Source organism: Aptenodytes patagonicus, chromosome 2 (genome assembly GCF_965638725.1).
Source record: "Aptenodytes patagonicus chromosome 2, bAptPat1.pri.cur, whole genome shotgun sequence".
Taxonomy (NCBI): Eukaryota; Metazoa; Chordata; class Aves; order Sphenisciformes; family Spheniscidae; genus Aptenodytes; species Aptenodytes patagonicus.
In genome coordinates this window covers 107,161,367-107,187,917 of record NC_134950.1, presented here as the reverse complement: position 1 = coordinate 107,187,917, position 26,551 = coordinate 107,161,367, and the positions used below count along the sequence as shown (strand labels likewise).

Below are 26,551 nucleotides of genomic sequence, written 5' to 3'. Positions count from 1 at the left end.
GTAATAGCCAAACAAAACACACATATCCCTAAGAAGTGGGGTGGGGGAGGGGCTGGGAAGAAGCATCTCGGAGGGGGGGGGAGAGGAAACAGTCCAGACCACAAATACCTAGTTTGAGTGAACAGATCTTCCTATTTAGGGTTTATCAAGACTTTGATATCAGGTATCTGACAGACTTCCTTGTTGGTTCTTAGAAATTCACAGCTAATTTTGTTTACAACTACATGTGGCACGATGAAATTTATCTTTTGAAGCAGCACAAAAATTCAGACCAAAAACTCCTAGTATTTCAGACTTCGCAAAGATAAGGAAGCAAATTTTCTCCCGGCAAGAACAAGATATTTGCAAACATCAAAAGTAGTTTTGTATTTTTATTAATATTTACAAAATATTGTAAATTCATAACATTTGTCCAGCTTGCACATATCAATGGTACAAAATGCCCCAGTTACATCAGTACTGAATTATAAAAGTTTCATTTTAAAATTACTGAAAAGAACACCTTATCCAGTGTTTTTTCCCTCCAAGTAAATATACGTATCAAATTAAAAAATATAAGTATTATATTTACTTTGTGTTTCAAGACACAAGGGATCACAAAAACATCCATCTTTTTTAGATCCAGGGTAGAATTCTCGTAGTGAGCATTTTAATGCAACTACCAAGTATTGTTATTCTCAAATTAAGTATTCTGTAGAGTGAATAAAAAAAGATTTAAAAATATGGGGAAACAGAAACAACTTCTACAGATTATTAGGGTTAGGAGATGGGAAACATAATAATGATCACAATTCATGCAGTTCTGTCACTGCTGAAATAAAATATTCCTCCTTGAGGACGTTCAAGTTAAGATCTGAACAGAACTGGTAGATAACTCTACTAGAAACATCTAATGACTGCTGCCATGATACTGGGAAAATTATCACTTTTCAGTTTCTATAAAATACAAATTTTTCTAACACATTATTTCTTGTTTTGCAGTCAAGATTCACACACCAGTAGACAACGACCTCCCTCAACAAACAAATCAAAAGCAGGTTTTGGTACATTGCTAACAACATGATGTACTAAGTAGGGGGTTTTTTTTGTTGTTTAATCCAGCATATATGATAATATTATACAGGAATCCTCATAGAAAAGAGGACAAAATTGAGGTTTCTGCCATGGACAAAAACTTTATAAAAACATGATACAATTAAAATACAAAATATATATAGTACATGTCAGATTAGTTAGTAGTGGTATTTGAGGTTTCTGGAGACTGAAGAAATTCATAAGGATCATGAACCATGTCTTGCTGTTCTCCAACACTCAGATGAGAGGGGCTTCCTGTAGAACATGGGGAAAAAAAAAAAAATCAAAACCTTTAGAAGTACAGAAAAATAATGGAGATATTTATGTATATAAACAGCATGGTTATTTCACATGTTCCTTTCAGACTTTTAAAGCAAGACAGATATTTAAATGATATTTAAACAGGAGATTTTGAAAAAGAAATTGTAAGATTCTTCAGTAATTTAGATCCTTTTTGAAAAAGGCAGTCATTATTCTATTACTCTGAGTTGAAAAATTATACAAAATGTAATTGAGTATCATCGAACCAACATCTCCTACCTTCTCAGAAATGGCTCCAAATTGTTAAGTGGTATGTTACCCTATCACCCTGTCTTATCACTGAATTTTACAGTCAACAATGGAAGGCTATTGTAGAATCCTACCTGTTACTTGCTGCGTACAACTATGATGAAGTAAAATAAACATTATATACTCCTTAGTATTTCTAAGAGCATAAAATGCAAGCGCATAAAGGGATTTGCCAGTCAGTATTAATTTACTACACAATTACTTCAATCATGCCTGATCAAAAAATAAGTAACTACAATTAGTGTCCTTAATTCCACAGGTCAAAAGTATGTCTTTGCCATGCATATTTAAAACGTAATCCTGTAGTCAGAACACTGTTTTATCGGAGTAGTTTCATGCAAAGATTTATTTAAATTACAATGTAAGTTTTAACCAGTTTCAATTAGAGCAGAAGTACTGCAACTTCTGTGACGCAGGTAACTTTACCAAGATGATGTTGGTCTCTTTCAGAGGTATTGGAGAGGGAACTCAAATTGGATGACGGCCGGGATCCCACTCTGTCAGCCTGAGCTTCATGAAGGTCCTGCAGCAGCTTAGTTGTTTCATCCAGATGTAAGTGGTTATCGTCATGATCAAGCTCCTTCTTCACTTTCCCTAAGGGCAAAAACCAAACCCCATAATTAGAACACGCAGATTGACGCATGAATTGCCAAGTCACTATAAAAAAATTTCTAAAATAAATTAAACACAAGTGTTGTCTATTACACAAACGAATTCCATCTTGCATTCTCCTTTGCACTTCTAAAAGGCAACAGCTGCAAATCTGTTTTCAGTATCAAGAAATACATGTTGAAATGCATTTGGCAATCCTGGAGGATGAAAGAGAGCACCATGGGATATGGCTGAAACTGAACTGACTCCCAGTATTTAAACAGCTATAAGAGCATAATTTGTCTCTCTCATCTGTTAAACTCCAGACATGAACTAATGCATTTAGTTTGCAGCAAAGGAGAGGACGTCAGTAGAAAGATTACTTAAATATCTAACTTAAAATACAGTTAAAATAGAACATGTAATTTATGGAGGTGAAGAAATCCCCACCACAGAAGGTGTGAAGAACAGTATGTTCTCCAGTTACATTGATTTTATAGTAAACCAAATAAAATTGTGAAATTGGAAAGAACTGGAAGTACGTGCCAACATACTCTGTTCTTTCACCTGAAGACTTAAAAAAAATTTCCCTCAACTTTAAACAGGAAAATAAACTCTTTCCCTTCTCTTTGGGCTGTCTTCAATGCAGACCTTGCTAACTTTGCAAGAATTGTAAGAAATAACGCCATAAGCTCTCTCTGGAAGCTAAGTAACCTAGAAGTTTGATTATTTACAGAAAGATCAAAGAAGAAAAATATAAGCAGCTTTCAGTGGAGCAAGAAATTCATAGTAAGATTGATATGTCTAAACATTATCTATAAAACAGGTATTTATTCATTTTTTACTGAACTGCAATAAAATTACTGTGTGACAGCATAATCAGAGCTTACAATTGCTTTTCAAAGAATACTGCACCTATGGGAGAAATCTGTAGAAATCTTTTTTTTCTTTAAGCTTTCAATTACCTTGGTTGTTTTATAACATATAATTCAGAATGTGAAAGATGCCAAACTGAAAGTATCTTAAATCATAAGCAGTATTTTTTTTTGTGATGACATTTTTGAAGACATCTGACCAGCTCAGCAGCCTGCAGAAATGGGAACATTACTTCTTGTAGTATTTAAAGAAGGATACCTATCAAAGACATGTATTTGAAACAACATCCTAATACTTTTAATACAACTGCCTTATTTGAAGCTGAAGTCTTTCCAACATCTGAAGTTTCTTCTGATTTTTGTTTTGGGACATTCCAAGTGGTGATATGATTGAGCTTCACATACTTACCTACTTCCCAAGTTATTTCAAAAGACAGCATATGAAGCAATAATATTTCTGAGCCAAAGCTCCACGCTGATTCTTAAAATTTATGTTACTATGAACACATAAAAAACAAGCAAAGCTATCAAAATTGTGAGGTACAAATACTTTGGTTTCTTCACTGGTACAGGAAAAGTTAGCTTGGCTAGCACATGGATGCCTCAAAGGAAAAACAGACGAAGGTTTCATTTACCTTGTACCAGCCCTAGACTTTTACCTACGTCAAATGTAGACTTATTACTACTTTTTGAACACTTTTTTATTCTTAGCAAATCCAGCTGTTATTTTGCCTAAATGGTACAACTAAACCATAATTGTATATTTAATTACTTACCTAACGAACTTAACATAGAAATATCAAGAGATACATCTGAATATGGTTTCATAGAGAGAAAGTCCAAGTCAGAAGTGTTACTGTCTCCAGCAGATTCTCCAACCTATTAAAATACAAGAAACAGAAAGACTAGCAATAGTTACAAGCTGTTATACAAACTTTTTAATGTTTAAGGTAAACGCATGAATCCATACTCTCAAAAGTGTGCACCACAAGACTTGAGACTGGAGCATCCATAACCATCTTGGCTAACCTGCAACTCACAGGCAGCTCAAACATGGTTCCAGGACAGACCAGTCATATGAATGGCAAGGGAGCTGCAGGGTAGTCTAAATATCTTTCATCTCATCATCCGGGACTGTTGAAACCGACATTACCGAATCCTCTGAGACTCAATTACATGCTCAACTCATCCCTGTCCCATGGCAGAACCCTGGCGGTGGGAAGCATTATTAGTATCCCCCATCATGAACCACTCCCAGATCCCCTTTTCCCTCACCTTCTCAATGCAACACTGGATTTATTGAAATTTTTAGTATGTGACTAATTAAACCAGTAAGGTGGGCCTCCCTATACACAGTATCAGCTGCAGCTGGTCTCTCAAGTATTTTTTCTATACATTTGGATAATGAAATACAGCCTGCACTACAACAATTTCATTTTTTCCATACCTGTTGCAATACTGCTATGCAATGGCAAAAAATAAGAGATCAAAGTCGTTAAGCTTCAAAACACATTCTAACAGAATTCTCTGAAGTTGCCTATTCCAGCAGGAGGAGTAAGACATGCAGGTAAATACACAACCAGGTATTATCTTTTAGAAATATGAAAATGAAACTTCGCACTTTCATGAATTAACATAACCAGTCACCTTCTAGAGAAATACAAATGTTTCCACAAAACATAAGGAATATTTATAAAACTAAGTTTTATTAGTTGCTATAATGTAATCCATATAAATTTTATGTGAATTGCCATGGAATACAGTGCATATCTTTTGTTGTCACAAGTAATTTGCAAGACAAAACCTGTACCACTTAAAGAAACATTTGATTAGTAGCTGTGAAAGCGTAAGATATGCACTATTTACCCGTACTTTCTAACAGTCATTTTCAATGGATGTGGTACAACTGATAAGTACTACTGTTTTTTTCCACTTACAGCAGGTCGAACCTCAAATATTCATCAGCAGATCAAGTATTTTTCAGATTCCTAAGTGGTCTGTCTGCCTCTGAGATTTAGTTATGCATGCTGAATTAAACTAGAGAATACAAAACAACAGGAAAAACAAAGCCACTAACTAAAATAGACTGTCAGAGAATCCATTTTAAGTACCTAAAGCTTATTCTAGATATTGTAATTTTAATCTTCTACCTCATAGCATGGACATCCTTGCACTAAAACAAAATGAATGATGAATGTCTTTTTTTTTTTAACCACACAAACCATTTTACCATAATCTGTTTGGAAGAATCCGGACAGGTATTACGCAACTTGTGTTCTTCTTTTATGAGAACTGGCAGAACCTAAAGAACCAAATCATATTTTAGATCTTAGCATTTATAGCTTATACTTATGTTTCCTAAGAATACTCTTAGTTTGTATAATTTACTGGTTTACCATGATTGGATCCTAGGCCACCACAGAACACTATCATGTTTTGTGATGTTTGCATAAAACCTTTGGGGAGTGGGGGGGGGGGGGGGGGGGGGGGGAAGACTAGCTCTCCTTTAATGGGTCACCATATACATTCATGTAAATAATTTAGAACTAACCAGGACAGCCTGTTAGAACAGCCTCTTTAGGACTAACCTAACAGCCTCTTCTTTATCACATACTCCACTTATCAATCTTTACTGTACTATTATACAGAACAGATGCACATTAAATAAAATTAGGAATTTGAATGTTGGAAGCCCAGATAACATCACTTTCCCTACTTTAAATGCCAAGACACTTTTCCCAGTAAAAAAAACCCTAAAACAACAGTCTGAGTATCAGCATAACTTACTTTAACTTCATCCAGTGGTTTTACTGGGATGTTTCGCCTCTGGAAAGAAAGAATACTAACAATTATTTATCCCCTTACTAATCTTTTGCCCACGAACTTTATATTCAAGTGCAGTATCTTAGTCATTACTTCAGTAACTTCTGATTCCAAATCATTTAAGGTTGCACTTTCAGAGATATTCATTCTTACTCAAATGTAGCAGCACAAAATACTCAAGCATAAAACACCATGGCACATCATTACTGAAACACATTTAATTGCACAAAATCTGTACATATCCACATATGTCACAACTGAACAGCATTTCTAAGTGTAAATAGCCATTGACCATTTGAAAGGTATTCAGAAATTCTCATTTGGAACAATATTCATAGAACAAGGTGGCAAAAAGGGAAAGGCACATGTTTTATTTTAAAGCTAAGTTAATAAGTGGTGTACACACATTTCTAGATGTAGAAGAATATTCACAATATTGTTTTTGAACTTCTGAATTTTTTTGAACTAATCCTTTACATTTCTTCCTGTTTCCTATACAATCTTTTTCCAGTAGGGACTGGAAAAAAATACCCAGAAAATTCTGAAGGATCCTCTGTATTTTTCATTCTATTGAGTCCTTTTCCCCAAACATCCCCCACCCTATTCTAAGTCTGCAGAGATTTAGCATAATCTCATTTCCACCACGTCAGGAAGTCTGAGTACCTTCCATTCTCCCCACCGCCTCCCTTTCTTTATTCTTGAATCATTCAGAATGCCATAATTTTAAACAGCAGACAATTATTTCAAACTAACAGTGGTTTTCAGAGTGAAGATAACATGAAACAAGATTTTGCAGTTGCTGGTAGTCTATTTTGTCTTGGGAATGCAAACATTCCCACTACAATTATACACATTTCTGAGAAAAATCTCTTCTCCAGTCTTAATATGAATCTCCTAGGTAAAGTGCTTTTAGAAATAAGTTGAAAGTTTTCCCTTCAGACATACTACATGAATTTAAAAGCTAACACTGATGGGTAATACATACCTGTACAGCGATATTAATCTATTCTCCAACATTATTTCAACATTGTAAATAATTAAGCCTTCCACAAGGAATATATTTTGCATTTAAATTAAGAAAAAAAAAGTCCTTAACAAAATCATTGCAACATAACTCAGAAGCAGATACATAAGTCATGACATTGAGTGACAGGGCTGCCCAAACACTATTCAGTTGATTGGTCCCTTCTCCCCCCTGCTATGTTGCACACCCCCCTCTTCCTTTCTGCAGTAACATAGTGAACCACATTGGAGAATTGATCTAGCTGGAGAAAAGAAAAAGATTACTTCTCTGCTGATTAATTCAGTTTCTAATTTGGTTCACCGCATGGTTGCATGAACAGCTAAGCCTGCACTGCTTAAACTGACAGTGGAAAACAAAGCATCTCATGCAATATTAAAAAACAGAAACAGGTCCATTCTTGTTTTGATGAACTTGTGACATTTCTGTGTATCAAGTACACACCTGCTTTAGTTGATAAATAGTTTTGGAATGATCTCCACTAGTGATCTGGTCCAGAAGATCATCTACTATTTTCTTGCTGTAATTTCCAGCATCCTTCACAAATTCTTGTAAGCTAGTAGGAATGGAGATATAAGCATTACAGAAAATGTTTACTTTCATTAAAAATATTTCAACTTATAATATGGTTTTCCCCAACTATGCTGCATTACATCTACATTTTCCTTGTTCTTTTACCCTTTTATGCTTCTTCAGAAAAGCAATTAAGGCCTTCAAGATAGGGGGTTTTTTCCTTCTTTTTTTTTTTTTTTTTTTTTAAATGGAAGTAAATGTTTGTGCAAACTTGTTTTTCACAACTATCAGAAAATTTTCACTTGAACTATCATTGGCAGCGGGTTAAAAAAACCACAAAGAAAAGAAAAAAGCTTGTGATTAATTCTTTCCCTCCAAGATTAACAATTTAATGAAAAGTGGCATTTTCCTTTGCAAGTAGCTCTAACTGTTTTGAAACTCCTTGAAAAATATCACTGTTTTTAAGTCACTGAAATCTATTACTTGCATATCTAAACCTACTTACTGCTGGGTTTAAAGCAAAATGCTAAACCTTTAGCAACCTATAATATCCTGTGGTCAAAGACCCTAATAACAAGATCCATAACAGCCTTGCAATAAAATAGGGTAACTTAAAAGTGGAAATGGAAAACAAACAAACAAACGAACAAACCAGCCAACACAAAACCAAAAAAACCCCCCACCAACCATGATGAAAGCTAGCTTCAATTTTTATAGCGAGTTATTTTTAAAATGTTTTAGGAAAAAATATCAGGATTTGGAGGTTCCTAGTTGACATTTAGTCCAAATTGCTTTTCATAAAATTGCTATGAGAAGTTAAGCCTCCTAATAAGGAAGCGCTTACCTTAAGGCACACTGTATCCCAGTTTCATCGCCATAAGCTGAGTACAGGAGTTCCATTTCATCTGATTTCAAATCATGAAATATAGAGTTGTTTTGCATGGAAGGTGCTGTACTAGCACTTGTAAGAAAGGTTACTAGACAGGTAGAAGAAAGAGATGACAAATGATTAACACAAGTGTAAAAGATTACTTGGGGGGACAAAAAAAGAAAAAAAGATTTTGTTTTCTGGAACAGATACAGCAAGTGCAGTGTGGTTTTTTCCTCCAATTGAAATCATGAGCAATATCTCAAAGACAATTCCAGACTTTAGAATCAGTGCAACTATTTTAACCATATAAATAAACATACTTACACTACTGGAAAATAAAGAACTAAGTTAACCAACCCACTCCCACAAAAAAAAAAAAAAAAAAAAAATTCATCGACCTGCCCCCTTTTATATTTCTGCTTTTTGCATGTGTCTACTTCACTGTTGTTTGCCAGTCAGTTTCTGGAGAACAGATTAGAAACGATTAAAAATGTCAATAATACTAGTTTAAAAAAAAAAAAAAAAAAATCACAGTTCGTGAAATCCTTGTCATATGATACAAAAATGCAAATGACCAAAAGGTTTTTTTCTCAACTCTAAGCACAGTTGCTCAGGAAAAATTATTTCCTCCAGAGAAAATGGAGTACCATCATTGGAAAGCTTCTAGTGTGGCTATAACACTAAGGCAAAACATTAATCCATTAACTCCTAATTAAGTTATGTTTAATAGGCAGAAAAGTCAATTTAATTAAAACTGCATTCTGCTGTAAATGGAATAATTATGTATTATAGAAATAACCAAGTGAGCTTTCATTTGGAGACAGGTATAATCTGAAATTATTTTATATTAAGAAATTGCTCAAACATTTAATTAACACAAAGTTAAAACACGTTCTTTGGCATTTACCTTTATTTCTTCGTTCATCTTTAAAGCCCAGTGTAGTGAAGCCAGGTAATAATTTGCTTGACAGTGAACTCAGATCCACTGGGTGAGTCTCTTCTTCTAATCATTTGATTTAAAAGAAGATAATTTTTAGAAAAGCATTTCATGTTTAAAATTTATTTATGATGAATATTTAGATTTTGCTATTTTAAAAAGCTGCAGTTACCATAAAGGCTAAATGTCTTTTAATCTGTACATTTTTATTAAGGATAGGTAGTGTAATTCAGGTTCTCCATTTAAATTTCAAATACATGCTGTAAATATGTTTCCATCTCTTATGCACAAGATCTATGGCTTGCTTAGTTATTCCACTTTTAAAGTATACAGCAGCACCTGAAATTCTTTTACTAGCTGATTCACAAACATTCAAGATCCAGATATTATGAAGCGATAAAAGCAATTTCTTATGTTGACTAAGTGGTAGTTTGTCTATAGAAACCCAGACACCATGAAAAGAACCCTGTTAAGATAATTACCATTATGGCTATAGCAATATTTTTTTCTTCTAAAGTTCTGAGAACTGCTTAATTAAAATGGCTCAAAATAATTTGGAATATGCTTTTAAACTCAAAAAAAAAAATCCCAAGAACATTTAGGACACTTCCAGTTATTTTACATCTCTCTGGCTGTTATGGAATCTAATGGTAATTATGCTCAATTACTGAACAACAGAAAGCAAGTTTATCCATAGAACCTTACTAGGATAAAAAAAATAAACTACAACAAAAATTCAGATTATACTATTAGCTGTAAATTCAGTGTAACTAGTATTAACTATAGAAACAATCAAAAAAGATTCTGGAGCACAGAAACATCAGGAAGCAGGATGGTACAGCACACAGTGAAAGCTTGCTCTGCTCCCATTACCATCACTGTCTAAATTTTCAGTGGCATGATTTCAGAGGTATTAAATCACATTGATTTCATTATTTAATTTTTTTTCGGAAATAGGTAAGGGCATGATGGCAGCCAAAATGCTCAATTTCATTCCAGAAAAATTTACTACCAAATGAAAAGGAATTTAGACAGTCATAGAGTTACAGGCTTGTATCTCCCAATCAAAAAATCAACAGAAATGCGACTAGTCAAAAGGGTTCATGCATTCATCAATGCAACAATAGGTAAGCTGTGAACGAATTCCAGTCTCAAAAGGTGCAGAGAAGGAAGTGCTAAATCAACATGACATACAGCAGCATAAAGACTATGACATTTCGTTCATTACAAACTTTCAAAATTTCTGCATTTTGGAGCTTGAAACTAAAACAAGTGGAAAGCATTAAGACAATATAAATAATGTACAGTAGTAACACAAACAAAAACCCACAGAAAAGATCAAGGAACTAAAGAAAAACAATTAAGCAAAACCTAATTAACTTAAAACTGAAATTTAGCTAATAATTTAAATTAGGAAATTAAAAAAAAGATTATTCTGAATTTGCATCTGTGCACTGCACATTTACATAGGATTACAGCACTTTCATTCACCTTTTGTCTATTAGATTTTAACGCTACAGGGTACTTGGAGCAAAAGCCTGTCTTCCAAGTTCTCTATAAAGTTGTAGCAATGCGTAAGTGCTTATAAATAGATATTATTTTACCTTCTTACTGTTAGCATCAGTAAAACAGAGCATCTGAAGAGTGAAAATTTGAAAGGCAAAGAGAAACATCTTATATTGGAGATACTAAATATAGCTGTTGGGGAAGATGATTTGGGGAATATATGTTTTTTAAAAACTCATCTATACTACAGAGGATCTGCATGTACAGTTAACACTTCAAAATCCGCTAGAACATTCAATATTAGAAATGTTTGCTTGAAAGTTTATGGCATTTACCTTCTGCTTCTGGATCAGATGAATTTACTACACTAAATAAAAGAGTTCCATCTCCATTTTTTTTCAGATAACCAATCTGTAAATAAAACCACAAAGATATAGACACAATCATTCAAAACCGTCCAAACTCAAGGAAGGAGTTGCTTACTTACACAGAAAACTATAAAAAGCATTTTTAGCTGTATTCAGATCCTGCACTCTGGTATTCCCTTTTTAATACAGACAATCTTGGGTCACAACTATTTATCACTGCCTAGCAAATGCTTCAGAACAGAAGATTTAGGAGTAAAAGTTCGTATATCATATATACAACTCCTTATTCATCTTCCTAAATCACATCTAAAGTTTGCATCCAAGACAAAAACAATTCCATTATAATCAGTATGGAGCCAGGCTTTCTGACTGCCAACCCTTGAACACACTTTCTTTTTAGAAGCAGAACTGTAACTCCTATCCACAATCTACCACAGTTTATTTTCAAATCTAGACTGAACTGCTTGTTTTCATATCTCACCCACAACTTTCTGTAATTAGAAGTACTTTTATGAACACACTATCAAATTCTTAAAGAGGAAGAAGTGCTGTGCTGTGACAGACCTATCAGAGCACACAAATACAACACTAAAAAGACAGCCAGAGATGTGAAAGACAATAGAACACATGGGGTCTGTAAAGATAGAGCCAGAACTGATGCAACAAATGAAGCTGATGTCAGAAACTGACTACACATGAATTGTGCAAAAAAGACTGTAACTTCTCAGTAAAGACAGAAAATGAAAACTATGCTCTCCCTAAAGAAAAATTAGTAAATACTTCCAAGTAAATTTAACAATAAAACTCTCCCCTATTTTGGTATTTTTTCCCCTCCCTCTTAAAAAGTTTAAAATTCTCTCCATACATAAGGCCAAAGCTAATTTGGCATTTGATAAAAACAGAGGTGATAAATGCTGGAAAGAGAATGAACAGGAACAATACCTTCAAGCGATGGCAAAAGTTAATAATAGCTGAACTCTAAGAACATGTCGGTGTTACCTAGATTCAGTGGGATCTGCAGTGGGTTGTCTAGCTGATTAACAGCCTAGACAATTAAGAGTTGCACACCTAGAACACCTCTTTCTTGCATCAGCATGAAAGACCTTTTCAGTAAAGCTAGCAATTAGCAGAAGATTGGTATTGCTTTAAAGGGTTTTTAAAAAGCCACTCCTACTTTGGAGGTTTCAAATAGCCTTCAATCCTACCAAGTCTAATTATCCAAAGAAACAGAAATATACTGAAGAAGCTAAACCTTCTCCCACTGTTCTTTGAGGCTTTACTTCCTAATCCAGTTGAGCCTAAGGTGACTGCATAACAAGGGCCATTGTCCAAGAAACAGGCATTTAAGTTTGAAGACACAACTGCTACCACTAATGCTTCAAAGCAAATGTTTCTCCTGCAATAGTTGTTAAAAAAAATAGGTGGAAAATGCAGGATGTAGCAACATCCTGATTCTTTTTTCGATTGCAGTGGTCACTACAGTATGTGACAGAATGAGAAATGAGGACAAAGTATAATGGTGGTAATAAGACTCCACACGATGCAAGGGAAACAGAGTAAACATATCTCAACATAGATCTGTGGCGAATGCCTGTAGCATTCACTCCAACCCTAGCATGAAGTAATGAAGGAATCCACCATTACTACATAGCTGAGAAAAACACAACCCATAAACAGATAGTGCTGAGAAAACTGCACTGACAGTATCACTGAGCTTTTCCTTCTAACTCTTGGAACAGCACAAAAACCAAATGCATAGAACAGTATCAGAATCATGTTCAAGATGATCAAACCTGCGGTTAGCACTGTCCAGAATTCCAACATGGACAAACTACTGCTATCTTCTCCTAGTCACTGAAGGATGTCTGTATTTTGTACTCACACAAGAATGTGCTATAGCTGACAGCTACTACTTGTAGGTACAAAACTACAAGAGGTTCTGGACTTCTCATTGAAAACAGTAATCTAACACTTAAAAATTACTGAATTCCTGGGGGGGGGGGGGGGCGCGGAGTCCTAATAAACCTTCAGCCTATGCCAAAGTTTGCTTTTTCTGAGGTTGCAACAATAGGAAGAGCGTGATGCTATTTTAATCACTTTCAATGCTAAGGGTTGTAATTAAGGAAGCCAGATGCAAGACTGAGTAACATTTCACGGTTTTCTGCAAGTGATTTCTAAAGATGTTCCACACACAATACAACCTGAGATCCATTTAGGACACCATACAATGGGCTTCAGTGGGAACTAAATGATAGATAATAAGTGTATTCCACACAGAGCATACAGATGCTACATGCTAGATGTTACAGTCTCAGAAAATGTAGTATTAAAGCCTGTTTCCTAAGATGAAACAAAGCATTCAATAGTCAGACACAAAATTGTGAACTTTGTTGTGTAGTAGACCTTGCTGTTGGGTAGATATCGATTGATCCTATCCCGAGCTTCATCTGCTGCATGTTCCACTAGTGCCAGGACATGTTCTTCAGCAGTGCTATCTGTCAGGCTGCACGCATTTCCCTCAGGTTCAAATATGCAACTAAGAAAGAAGAGGAGTAGCTGTAGAAATTAAAAGCTAAAACAAAACAAAGGGCTGAATTCTGGGTTTGCTAAATAGAACAATCAGTCCCACTCCTCTCCCATTGTCAGTCTACTTCAGCATTTAAGTAGAATTATAATCATATTATGAAACTGAAGTTTTGCAGCAGAAGCTGAGAACTACCAAACTACTGAACTTCAAAAATTTAATTGTTTCTGTACCTTGATGAAAATAAAGGAAAGTATTACAAAACAGAGATTGGGAGTAAAATTGCATTAATACAAGGTGAATGCTGTATGCGTCCTTAGTCTCCCACATGCACGAATATGCTATTTTCACAAATTCCAAATAGAAAGATGCAGAAAAGAAATTATGTGATGGGGGAATGGAGACTGTGTAACTCTAATCTGAGAAAAAAATACCCAACAGGCTGCATTTATGAGGATTATGTCATTTAGTTGCTTGTAGAAGTAGGACACTGCTCCCAGTCTAACAGGGAGTCCTTTAGTTCCTATGTTTGTTAATATTGGCAATTAGTATCCCTAATCAGCATCAATCACACCATTCCTCCTCATTGAAATTACAGAATTTAACATTTATCTTTCAGTAGATCCCTTTTCATTAAAGCACCAAAACAGTAAAAACATAACAAATAAGCATACTTAAGATGGAACAGGACATAGCTATTATATAAAATCAGAGGAAGGTAGTATTATAAGGGGAAGGGTGAAGATATCATAGGATATGGCAGTCTTCATTATATTATGTATTTAAAATAAACTTTGTACATCAAAATCTTTCAGGGCATTATATGGACATTAGACACTAGGGCCAAACACCTTAGGTACTGGGTAGAGCATCTCCTCACACCAAATCCATTTCTCTCTCCTGGGGTATCTTCTTCCATTTGCTTAGCTAAGAATTTCTCTCTGTATAGAGATTCAGATCCGATACACAAGAAAGTTTTGCTATTAAAGACAATAAAAACATCACAGGATCATACTATTATGAGACAAATGTGTTATACGATTTTTGTTTCATTGAAACTTTAAGAAAGGGTGTACACAGCAGGAAACTCCTCAACAACTGGCACTTTCTATCACACTCTGCAGAATACTTAATGGACAAGAATTTTGAGAGAGTGTTCAAAAGGTTGCAACATCCTTGACAAAATTTTCTAAAACTACTTAGAAATTAGGATGTGCAAGTGATCAAGTCACTTTTTAAACTACAGTATAGAGGTCTAAACTGCTTTAACACTTTGCAAACATTGACTTCAGCTCTTTCTCTGTTTTAACTGTGAAATATGAAGGCAAAAATATCTGCTACTAGGTTCAATTCTCCCCCCAAAGTTCTTATTATACATCAAAAAGAATACTATCCATCCTACTGATGCCAAAATACAAGTGTTTAAAAGGTCAAGTTAATTAGAAAACCCAAATTAATTCCAACTACTAAAGTTACATAAACATTGAAAAGAACAGGAAAGTAAATTTATACCACATCTGATTGCAAGGAAACTGGTATCAGGATAAAATTAAAGTTCAGTTATTTTTAACTATCTGAACTGTATGTTAAGGTAGATATTAAAGACAGAGCAGTACTATATTGCTTGGCAGTCTCAATTTCTTGCTCTGTTAGCTATGTGTATTTGAAGATGAGCACACAAAAAGTGGCAAAGTACAAAGTTACTCCTGTAATGGAGTTTATGTAAGAATTAATCAGAAGAGAAAATCTATTATTCTGGGCACCAAACCAAATCATCATATCTTTAAAAAAAAAAAAACAACCAACCCACTAAACAAAAAACAAACCACCTCCCCCCAAATCAAGTCTCGTTTACAGAAAGGTACTTTCAGTTAATTCCTATACACAATCCATTAAACAAAGAACAAATTACACTTTGATAATTCTCCATGATACAGCAACAGATGCTTCTGTATGCTGACATTATAGAATAGTTCCAGCCAAAAAAATTACTCAGTTTAAAATTATTTTTGAAGATACATGTTGCAGTCTCCTATTTCCACAGAACAACTACATTAAAATACTACTTCTTCCATCAGACATTAAGCAGGATTACAAAAATGCTTGAAGTGTAACAAAACACATGTGGCTGATTAGAACTCTAAAGTTCACTTCTAACAAAAATGAGAGAGCATGAACTTGAAATAAGTTACATTTAACTTTTTCTACTTTGGATGTTTAAGAAAGAAGCCTGCAGAACCCATCTACATGATCAGATTATTTAAGACATGACTAGTAATGCTCTGTTAGTTTTATCCTCATAACATTCCAGTTGATATAACAGAAAATAAAACCCTTTGACTAAATTAGATTTTAGCTATAAAAACACAAATTTGTGACACAGGGGTGCCTATTAGCTGAAAGATAGCTACTGCACTAGCAATGTATTTTACAAAGAAGCTTAAAAAGATTTCAGTGGGAAGATGTTATCATCTGCTCTAGAAATAATCTCCTGTACCTCTATATCCTGCCAGAAAGACTAAAGTTTAATAATATCATTTATTTATCTGGGGCCACTTTGCCTTCCCAGAAAGATCCTGTTAGATTTTGATACAGTCAATCATTTTAGGGGGGGGGGAAAAAAAAAAAAAAAAAAGGACAAAATGCGAAAGGTATTTGTGGCTATGTTAAAAATGAAAGAACATTTCAAACCATTATGAGAAGAAACTACTCATTATTTAATACAGATATAAAGAAGGATAAAAATATCTACATATACATTAACTTTATGTGTTTAAAAGAATATGCAGTCATTCTTTGAATTGTTTGTTTCAAGTTGGGAATCACTGGGTTATTAAACTACTTCTCTAAATAAACAAAATACGATAAAATTGCCCATTTATCCTATGGACCACAAGGAGAAAGGCTCAATGGAGTTTTTCTTTGATTCTTTGCTGCTGTCTAATACTACAAAAGCTGCAACAAACCAGTAAGCATGCCCATTAAAACCTTTACCTAATAACTTCTTTATTTTGCTTTTTGGATTTCTTGGTAGTCTCTGCTTGTACAGGAACAACTTCAGGGACAGGTTCCTCAACTGCTGTGTCTTCATCACCCAAAAGAGCTGCCTGCTGAGAAAAATCCATGTCCTGCATAAACGACATGCTGCGCTTCAAAGCTAACAGCCGTTCCTAGAATCAGAAAGGACAGAGCGGCAGGGACTTAACCTTTCCCTCATAGCCAAGATGCTATGATAATGGGATGGGATGGGAATGGCCATGGCCTTATTTTGTTCTTAATGCCTCGTTTCCAATGGCGATGCAACATGATTTGGTCATGGTAGCATGGCATCAGAATTTCTGCAGCCCAACTATCAAGAGAGAAACAAACAAAAAAAAACTGCATATGCAAAGACAACTGCCTATTTTACACAAAACTTACCATAACTGCAACACATGCGCGCGCACACACACACACAGAGTAGCTCACCAAAATAACTTCATTTTACAAGCCAACAACTGTATTTGAGTAAAAAGTGTGTTTGCACGCACGCATCTGTGAAACCCTGAAACCTCCCCTACACCCACCACCTTCAAAAAAGAAAAGCTTTCTTGTTTATGCAGAAATAAAACTTAAATGAGATCTTGTTTTCAAAGTTTCAGAAGCAATATTTTACAGTTGTTTTTTATATACATGGATCTTAATTGCTTCCACTGAGGCCAGTGGAAGAAGCTCCTACAGACTTCAGTGGTGCAGATAAGGTTGAGAAATAAGGGTGTGGTTATAACAAGAATGCTATCAAGCCCTTAAATACAGCAGCACTAACAGGCACTGCTATAATTAATCACAGATGGATGAAATAACATTTATCATTGTTATTATGTTCCTTTTAAGTATGACAAAAAAACCCCCAAAGAGTTTCTGCTTTTTGTTTTTAATAGGTCTCTTACTTTGCTCATCATCTTAAAGCCTGTGTGCAGTATCTTCTTGGCTAGCTTGTAGTAAACAGTATCTGGTCTGTTGTAAGTCATTGCATTATCACACATCAGTTTAAAATCTGCCTGTAAAATACAAAACAAAAGAACTGTTAAAATTTTGAACTCCTTTGTTAAATGACTGGAAGATACAATTCCATCATGGCAGCTCTGGGAAGAACACAATAATACTTTAGCAGCAGGCTCACAGAGTGAATGGAAGCCAAAAGGTAACAGAGTTGCAAAGGTTTGAGCCCTTTTTGCTTCTTCAAGATGCTCAGTTTTGTTTGGAATTGGCTTTTTGGTTATAAAAAACTCCCACAACTTTTCCCTAAATGGCAAATGTAACATTTCCTCCTCATGCAAATGGACCAAACAGAAGAAATGGAGAAATTAATAGGACTGAGGCACCAAGGGAAGTACTTTTTGGTGTTTTTCCCCCACCTTCTAAATCAGAATAGACTTGAGAAATACTATGACATCAGAAAGATACAAAGTGTCTTACACATAATTTTAATTCTAGTAATTTGACCACTTCTTCGGTCACTTGCACTAAAACAAAAAAGAAAAGAAAACTTCAAAGCATAAGAAACAGCCTTCTAGATGCCCATCACATGCAACAAAAGAACAGAACAGCCAAGCCTGATTTTGTCTTCTCCTTTGAATGGTTATCTGTCATACATAATTTCAAGTAATTTTTACTGATGCAAGTTCCCAAAACAAAGGTGCAACACACTCCACTGTAAACAGAACAAAAAAAATTCGTTGCAGATTGCAAAAGCTTTTTATAGGGTGCCTTTTTTCTAGTCACATGCTACTGATCTGTAGAGTAAAGCATGGAAAGCATTATTAGAAGCTCTATGAAACACTGAATTAAAAAGACATTATTATATGCCTCTGAAAATTTCTTAAGTTGGCAAATCAAGAACGAAGAATCATGTAGTAGTCTTTCCAGGCACTTCACAAATTGGATCCTAACAAATTAAACTGGCGTCTGATTTAAGAATATATTTTTCTCTCTTAATAACTTTTCAATATTTAAACAATGATCGTTCAAGCAATTAGGTTTCATTTATTCTGTAGACACAAATGCAAATGTTTTTTCTGCACGAGTCCACTATATTTGATGATGACCTGATTATGAGCAAAAGCGTATGCAAACAGAATGGTATGCTTTTTGAAAAGTTAACCCATTGAGTTTACAGACCAGTGAATAGATTTGCTGAGACAAAGATTTTTGAAGGTTACTATTGTGGTTGGACATAGAAGTCTTTCTAAAGACTTTCTCTGGCACCCATTTACAAAAAATAACCTTGCCCTACTGCAATCCTGATCAGATTCTGTAAAAACAAAAAATTGTTTTATTTCCTGTTTCTATACAGGGATGTCAGAGCAGTGCTCTCCTAATCATTTAGTAGTTGTCATCAAGCCCATACTAAGCAAGTAGGTGAACAGTTACAATTGGTGGTCTGTGACTTTCCATAGCATTTAAGCCATCTGCCTTCACTTAACGAGACCATCACAAAAACAGAAATTGAGAAGGTGACATGGAGGAGCAAACTATGAGCCAAGCAGATAAAGAAGGCCATGTGAGCTATACATCTAGCGATGGCCTTTGAAGTGCTGCAGAAAAGGACAGAGAAGAGTCTTTTGCTTGCCCAACTTTGAAGTAGACCCTTTTTTCGGCAGCAAAACTGATGAGTTTTCTGCAGCAATTTCCCCTCTTCTAAATGCAGCAAATAGTTCTTGCAGATTCTACTCTTAGATTATTTATTGACTTGTGACTAGCCTCAGCTAGTTATAATAATAGGTATATCAGAAATGAAAGATATCCCTTTGAGCAGGCCTTGGTTTAGAGGTCAAAAACCTATAAGCTTCATTTCTGTATTACACAGAATTACAAAGGCATAAGCATAATTAGGTACACTCATATATCTAGAAAGGGAGTCCAACCTCTTTGTCACTGTAAGATGGACAGACTTCTAGCAACCATTTATTGCTCCACAGAGTATCAGCAGAAACCAAGTCCTTCAGAAAAAAAAGAATCTGTCAGTCTAAACAATACTGCGATTTTCATTTTTTTTAGGTTGCTATCCTACCAGTTTCAGTATTACAACCTTGCCTGTAACTAAATAGAGCCACAGAGCTCCCATTCAAACTTCCTTTTTAAGTTGCTCAGTAAGAGAAACCAGCAAGCCAATAGAATTTAGAGACCTGAAGGCATTGCTGACGGCAATGCAATTATGAATCCTTCTTTACTTTTTCCTATAGAATCTCTATACTTTTTTTGAAAAATAAAGCATACATAACAAAACAGAATAATCTTTGTCAAAGCATCTATAGGAAATATAAGCCATTCTTTGCTCACCTTGCTGGACCTTTCAAAAGAAGAAATTAACCCTGAGAAGCAAGCCAATGCTCTCTGCCAAGTTTATTGTTATATCAACACCACTCCAGAAAACAATAGTACTGAAGGCAGTTAATAGAACTTCACAAATCAGTTAAAGAAAACTCTTTTCCTTCCAGGAGCTGGCAATACCATGAAAAGATTTCTTACTGCATTGTCTGTAAAACCACAATGCATCCATTAAGGTATTACAGCAATAGCAATACACAAAATAGCTAAGGCAAGTTGCCAATAAACTTGCCAAGTAAGTTTCTGCCAAAAGACCATTCCAAATGAAGTTATATGGAAAACAGGACAATTAAAGATAAAAAATATGTAGTTGTTATTGAATCTAATACAAAATGTTTCAGTATATCCACAGTTTTCTTGCAGACATGTCAAAATTGCCTTTTAAACAATCTAACCAGGTCTAGATTAAAAAAAAAAAAAAAAAAAGAAAAAAGGGAGCTCCAGGTTCTTCAACCGCTGAAGCCTTTGTGATAGTCTTACTCCTGCTTACGTCTAGCAGCATGAATTCCATAGAACTTTAGAGCATGTTCTTGGTTTCTACAGTAATTTGTAATAGAATCTGACAAATATAGAGCTTCCACATAGAGAAACAAAGCAAGAAACCCATTCTAACACACAGAATATACAAAAGTGCTCAGTTCTGAAAAAATGCGCATTAAAATAATTAATGTAAGAAAGGTTCTACAGTTGAAAAGAATCTTCAGTTTCTTAATAAAGAGTTCTGAAATAACTAAATTTCTATCAATTCACCTTGAATTCAGTGACTGATTTGTATTCATTTGCTGCAATTTTTTCCTTCATCGTACCAAAATCCATGGGGTGCTTTATTATCATGGAATATCCAGGAGCGATGGCATCCGTGACTGGAAAAGCAAAAAACCCATGAGGATCTTTCCTAAAAATAAAAACAATACATTTAGATTTATATCAGCAAACAAAATGATCATTGTTTTTATACTACATGAATGGTATAAAAAGAATAGTACTACTCAAAAGAAAAAACACCAAAAGCACTCCATAAAACAGAAGCATATTTGAAAAATTTCCTTATACAGGAGAGAATTTTGGTTACAAACTTGTAGACTTTTTGAAAGAGATTCAGCTAGTTCTTGAATTACTTAATTATTTCTTGTATGCTTTCTGTGTCTCTGTTTACGCACCAAATGGGTCTTTTGGCTTCACTGAGTAATAACCTCTTCAATTCTTCTTGTTCATGAGGTCCTCTAAAAATAACTACAGTGTTTAATATTTTCAATTAGTTCCAAATTCAGCTTATTGCTATGTATTAAAAAAGGAAAATGAAGTATTTTGTTTGGTTGGTTGGTTTTAAAAACGTGAGGTACAGGGTTAACATTTTATGGAAAACAATAAAATAAAAAGCCTCTCCAAATTAAGAGGATTATCAAGTAAGCAGGTCTAAACTTGCTTTGGTATCTGACAGAGGACACAGAACAAGCAAAATTGCATGAGAACAGTTCAATCTTTTAAACTATTAAAAAATTCATAACTTTTTTAATTCCTAAACTAAGTCGTTAATATTTAATAAATTTATAATGGCAATGTATCCTCTGCCCAAAACACTTCCCTGCCAAAGGCTAGAATTACACAGTTGGTAATAATTTTCCTCAACTAATCTTTTAAAGCTATCAGGTCTGACATGGTTGCAAAGGTTAGCAAACATATTACAGCCAGTCTTTAGGCACTATTTTCAAACAGAAAACTAGGATAAGTAGTTGTAAAGTAACACATACAAATATGCATTAGACACTGTCAACACAGCTGTACATACAATACACTTAATACCTTTGAAGCTGGCGAAGGAAGTGTTCTAGTAATTGCTGGATCGGTGTGCTCTCATTTTCAGCTGCAGTTTGAGACGGAAACACAGATAAGTGCAAAGAAACAGAATGTAGGTATATTTATTTAAAAATATAAATACCAGAGAGAAAAATCTTAACTACAAATACAGCTTGTACTCATCTGAAGGTCAATGAGACATGGATTTCAAAGCAGAAGCACATCAAATCTCTAAGCATACAGTAACTATTTCTGCTCCTTTACTACTTACTGAGTTTTAATCACATTAAAAACTAGTAGACATTAAATCAGATGTAATGCTAAGTCTAGTAGTTGTAAGAAAATGTATTAATAAGGTGAAAGTAAGGTGTTATGCATTTTTACAGGAAAAGAAAAGTGAAACTTCATTGCTCAAATACTGCAGTTGGGAAACCCGCATTCTTACAACGTTATCCGTGCAATTTTAATGGTTTCTTTACCATAACACCAATGCAATTAGCTTCTCTGAATCTTTTCCATCAGAGAGTGACAAATAGATGCAGATTTGCTGGCAAGAGAGGTACTGATTACGATTTCACTTCCTGTACAGATTAAACAGTAAACACTACACATTAATTACCTGTTCCATGCACATACTTGAGAAAGACTGGCTTTAATGTGAAGTTTGAAAAACTAAAGAAGCAGCATGCTGAAATCTAGAATTAAAACTCCAACTCTTCATCATGGTAATGGAGAGACATTTCCCTTCTTAACCATATAACCAAATTAACTCAATTTATATGCTTTAGAACAACATTTTCCAAGCAGATGAAAATAGAAGCCTCATCAATATAGAGATCAGTTTTTCAACGCTCCAGACTACCCAGAGACATAAAGCTTTGACCATTCCTCAATTTAATGTGCAGTCATAATTAGAAAATTCCTCAGTAAATTACTTGACCAGTCAATGAGCAGTGTTCAAAAGACAAGACTCACAATATTCCTAAAGACCCAACTTTTTGCTACTAAGTTCCATTTCCAGGCATATGCGTACTGAGATCATGATGTATTTGAAAAGTCTTGGAAGTAAAAGTTTCCAGTGGACATTGTTGAGTTTTAACTATCGAGCAATGGCTACAGGTTGAGAAAGCATGGCAAAATCTGAAGGGATTAAACATGCAGAGGTTACCACACACAACTGATAAGTATTTTGGCTGGTGATGAGAATGAAAGAAGATTGGTAAATGAAAACTGGGGCAGAATATGGTCTTTAGAGACACCCTATCACAAATTACTGCTGTACTTTTGATGAAAATAGAGATACTAAAATTAAAACTCCACATAGGTTATAAAAAAAGACCGTAACAACTGCTAAGCAGTCTCCACAAGATTTTTTTCCCTTGAACTGAGCACAACTTAGTTTCAGACATTCTGACCATTGTTCTGTAAATGCTGAGGAAATGCTAAGGAGAAGGAATTAGGGGAACACTACACACAATAATACTTTTATGCTAGCTTTTTTCTGCCAAGTAACAGGAGCCAGAGACAGATGTCCTTAGCAAGTTCAGTCACATGAAAACAAACCTACTAAAACCCAGAAGCACCAAGAGGAATATTGACTTTTAATAAAGTCTGTAGATTTCAGCAAATCCTCATGGAAATTCTACATTTTGGTACCTTTGACAAAAGCTTTGTTGTGAGTGCTTTTAAAAAAGCACCCAAGATGATTTAGTTTTTCACACTGCTCACCTGGCTGAGTTCTGCATGCTCTGACAGGACGATCTGGAGGAGGTTCAACCTCCACTTTTTTCCCAGGATCAAAGTCATCAGTTTCTCCTTCAGTGTCACACTGTTCTTTCTCCCTTTTCCTCTTTTTCTCTTCCTAGCGCAGCAGGAAAAAGACAGGTTTTAGAAGAACGTACTTGGAATGTGAAATCCCACATACCAAAAGGTAAGAGACAGTGATTTTTCGTTTGGAATACTCATTCTATATCTGAGCCATAATATGGTTTAAACAATAGTGCATACATTTTCATTGTCACTTTTTTAGTTTTCTTCTCCAATTAAAACTAATACTGTTCACCTTTTGCTTCTTTGTATTTCTTTGTATTTAATACACTATCGTTCTATCATTAGTTACTGTATTTTTACTGAAAAGAATGTTAAACTCTGAAGCTCTTTCTATGTAAAATTGCATAATAAGCTACACCAGAGAGTAAAGGAAGTTAATTTACTATTCAGTAAAGATCAGTCTGTAGCTCTGCTTTGATCAACGTGTTTTCGTTGTTTGGTGCATTAAACAGGAATCAATAAAGTACGTGATAATTTAGGAAGCCTACAAAACAACCATAAGAAATACCCTGTAACAGTGGTGGCAATTAATGATCTGTTCCTGAGCTTCAAAGCAAAGGCATGCCTGAGTCATTCCTATAATCTTACAGTCATTATTCTTGTTTGCACAGAAAAGCATACTTTCATTAACCTTGCTTAGACTACAGTTCTGTTACTTATCTATCCGTTAGCTTCTTTTGCATGCGCTAATAATGAAGTTCTGGGGAAAAAAAGAAATCCAAACGACCCCCCCCCCCCACAATTTAGCAAAGGCAAAAAAAAAAAATTTGATTTGATGCTGCAAGATCTTGTATTAAAGACAGTTGCTTTGCTACATTTCAAGTCCCAGCCATACTGTTAACTGAAACATTTGAAAATGTTTGTACAAAGAAAACTTTCCACTATCTGCCCTGTATTCAAGAGCACCTGAATGATCCTACAAGATATATCGCTGCCTAACAAATAAATCAATTCGAAATGACAGATGTTAGCCATACACACATACAAAGTAGTACCGAAAAACTGTCATATGAGAATAGTAGAACTACTAATTAAAAGAGAATTAAAAAAGCGGAGAGGTCAGAGAATCATTAGTACACAAAAGAAATACTATTAAAATTAAATTGTACAGGTAACTGTGTTGTCAATGCCTTCTTGCTGATTTCAATCTAACTCTTAAAGGTTCAGCACAGACAACTAAGGTGACCACACCATTTGCTACTAACAAAGCCTAGCATGCAGGTTATTTTAAACAAGAGCCAACAAGACTATTGTACCTCAGTACTCAACACATCAGATTTCAGAAAGCTGTTCTGAGTAAACATAACAATTTCAATGTCCAATAACTTGGCATATCTCAGGAACAGAAATGCAATCTAGATTTATTTGAAAAGCTAATACCCTCCTCAAAGGGTAGCAAAACATGTTTCTGACCTGGCTGAAATAAAAAACATCCAACTTAAAATGGAAGTATTCATACTTACAGACAAAATAAATGGATATGAAAAACAAGCAGTTTCTCAAGAAACAAGCTTTTACTTTGTTCAAAAAATCATCACAGGGATATCTCTTTTAACTGGGAGAAATACACCAACACACACACAGGGGTTTTCTACATTTGTGAAGTGCTGTCTCCAAACAATAAGCTTCTTACAACAGTGATTAAAAAAGGGTTCTGGTACTCTGCACCAGATTTTAGATCTGATAAGCAAGCGTGAAGACTGGTACGTCTGAATTCTAAAAATCACAGCTTACCTTTCTCTTTCTTCTTTCCTCATCATCTAGATGCTTTTCTTTTTCCTTCTCAGACTTCTTTTTCTTTTTTTTCTTCTTTTCTTTATGTCGTTCCCGCTCATGATCTGATCTGTCATCATAGTAACTAGAATCATGCCCTGACCCAGAAAGTTCAGTCACTTCGCTTCCTCCAACTTTAAGCACCAGCTTTAAAGGTTTTTCCAAAGGCTTATCCACATAATCTAAATTAAAAAAGTAAAACATTTCATAAATGCACATGGAGGTGATAGCATACAGCAATTACTGACGCTGCTTCTAGAAATACTGTTTACAAGAATTTGCTACAGGTTGAAAATATATGCAATACATTTGGAGAGAAAAATAATAGCTAAGACTAACAAATCCAAGTTAAGAAACAGTTGTTCGGCACATTTTACTTCACGATTTTCCACAAACCTGTAATACATAAGGAACTAACTCCTCGGCTTTCCCTGAAAACATCACAAGATCCTTGTCAGACTAGGATCCTTGTAAGGTGAAACCAAGTATCGCTCCACCAGCGCAGTAACCGGAATCCAACAGCAACAGCCATATGAACCACGAAGATGCTTGGTCTCAACACCCGCCACACCAGCGCCCCAGCGCTCGCTCCGCGTTCACCGTGCCCCTCCAGAGCCGCCTTCACGCGGACGCGGCAGCCTCCCGCCTCCTTCAGGCCACCGCCCGCTTCACCTCTCCCGCCCTCCGCCGCTCAGGAGCCCCGCAGCACGCTGCTTCCCTTCGGCTCCACCCCCCCACACACCACCCGACAAGGGGACGGCGCCGGCGGCCTGGCCCCGGGGCGCTCGCTCGCCCCGGCAGCTCACGCGTTCAGACAAGAGCCTCTCCCTCCAGGCGCCCCGCTGCGAATCAGCCCACAAAGGGACGCCGGGTGCTGCCGACAGCCACGGGGGGCGAGGGGGTAGACTCATCCCGGGGTACAAAGCCGGGTCCCCCCGCTCTGTACCGCCCCTGGTTCTTACCGCTGTACGCGGTGGCGGAGGCGGAGCGCCATTCCGCCTTCTCTGCTTTGTGTTTCTTGTGCTTCTTCCCCATGGCAGAGCCGGGCCCACCAGCCGCGGCCTCCCCTCAGCCCCCCCCACCGGAAACGCTCGAGGCGGAAGGACTCC

General features: G+C 35.7%; 1 protein-coding gene across 8 annotated transcripts; it reads right to left on the bottom strand.

Annotated features, from left to right (window-relative positions):
• Positions 1-358: 358 nt before the first annotated feature.
• Positions 359-26,537, bottom strand: BRD9 (bromodomain containing 9). 8 transcript variants are annotated; one of them, XM_076330689.1, is made up of 18 exons: positions 26,405-26,537; positions 25,404-25,624; positions 23,568-23,700; positions 21,846-21,906; positions 20,793-20,937; positions 17,603-17,713; positions 16,668-16,843; positions 14,525-14,653; positions 13,553-13,685; positions 11,117-11,192; positions 9,246-9,341; positions 8,312-8,444; positions 7,399-7,510; positions 5,898-5,936; positions 5,341-5,412; positions 3,887-3,989; positions 2,071-2,238; positions 359-1,329 (listed from the first exon to the last, which is right to left on the bottom strand). In XM_076330689.1, the coding sequence occupies exons 1-18, from the start codon at positions 26,475-26,477 to the stop codon at positions 1,229-1,231; spliced, it is 2,082 nt and encodes a 693-aa protein (XP_076186804.1). In that variant the 5' UTR covers positions 26,478-26,537; the 3' UTR covers positions 359-1,228. The 8 variants fall into 8 exon arrangements, with proteins under 8 accessions (XP_076186804.1, XP_076186806.1, XP_076186807.1 ...); XM_076330691.1 differs by having other exon boundaries at positions 14,525-14,614; XM_076330692.1 differs by having other exon boundaries at positions 16,668-16,783.
• Positions 26,538-26,551: the final 14 nt, after the last annotated feature.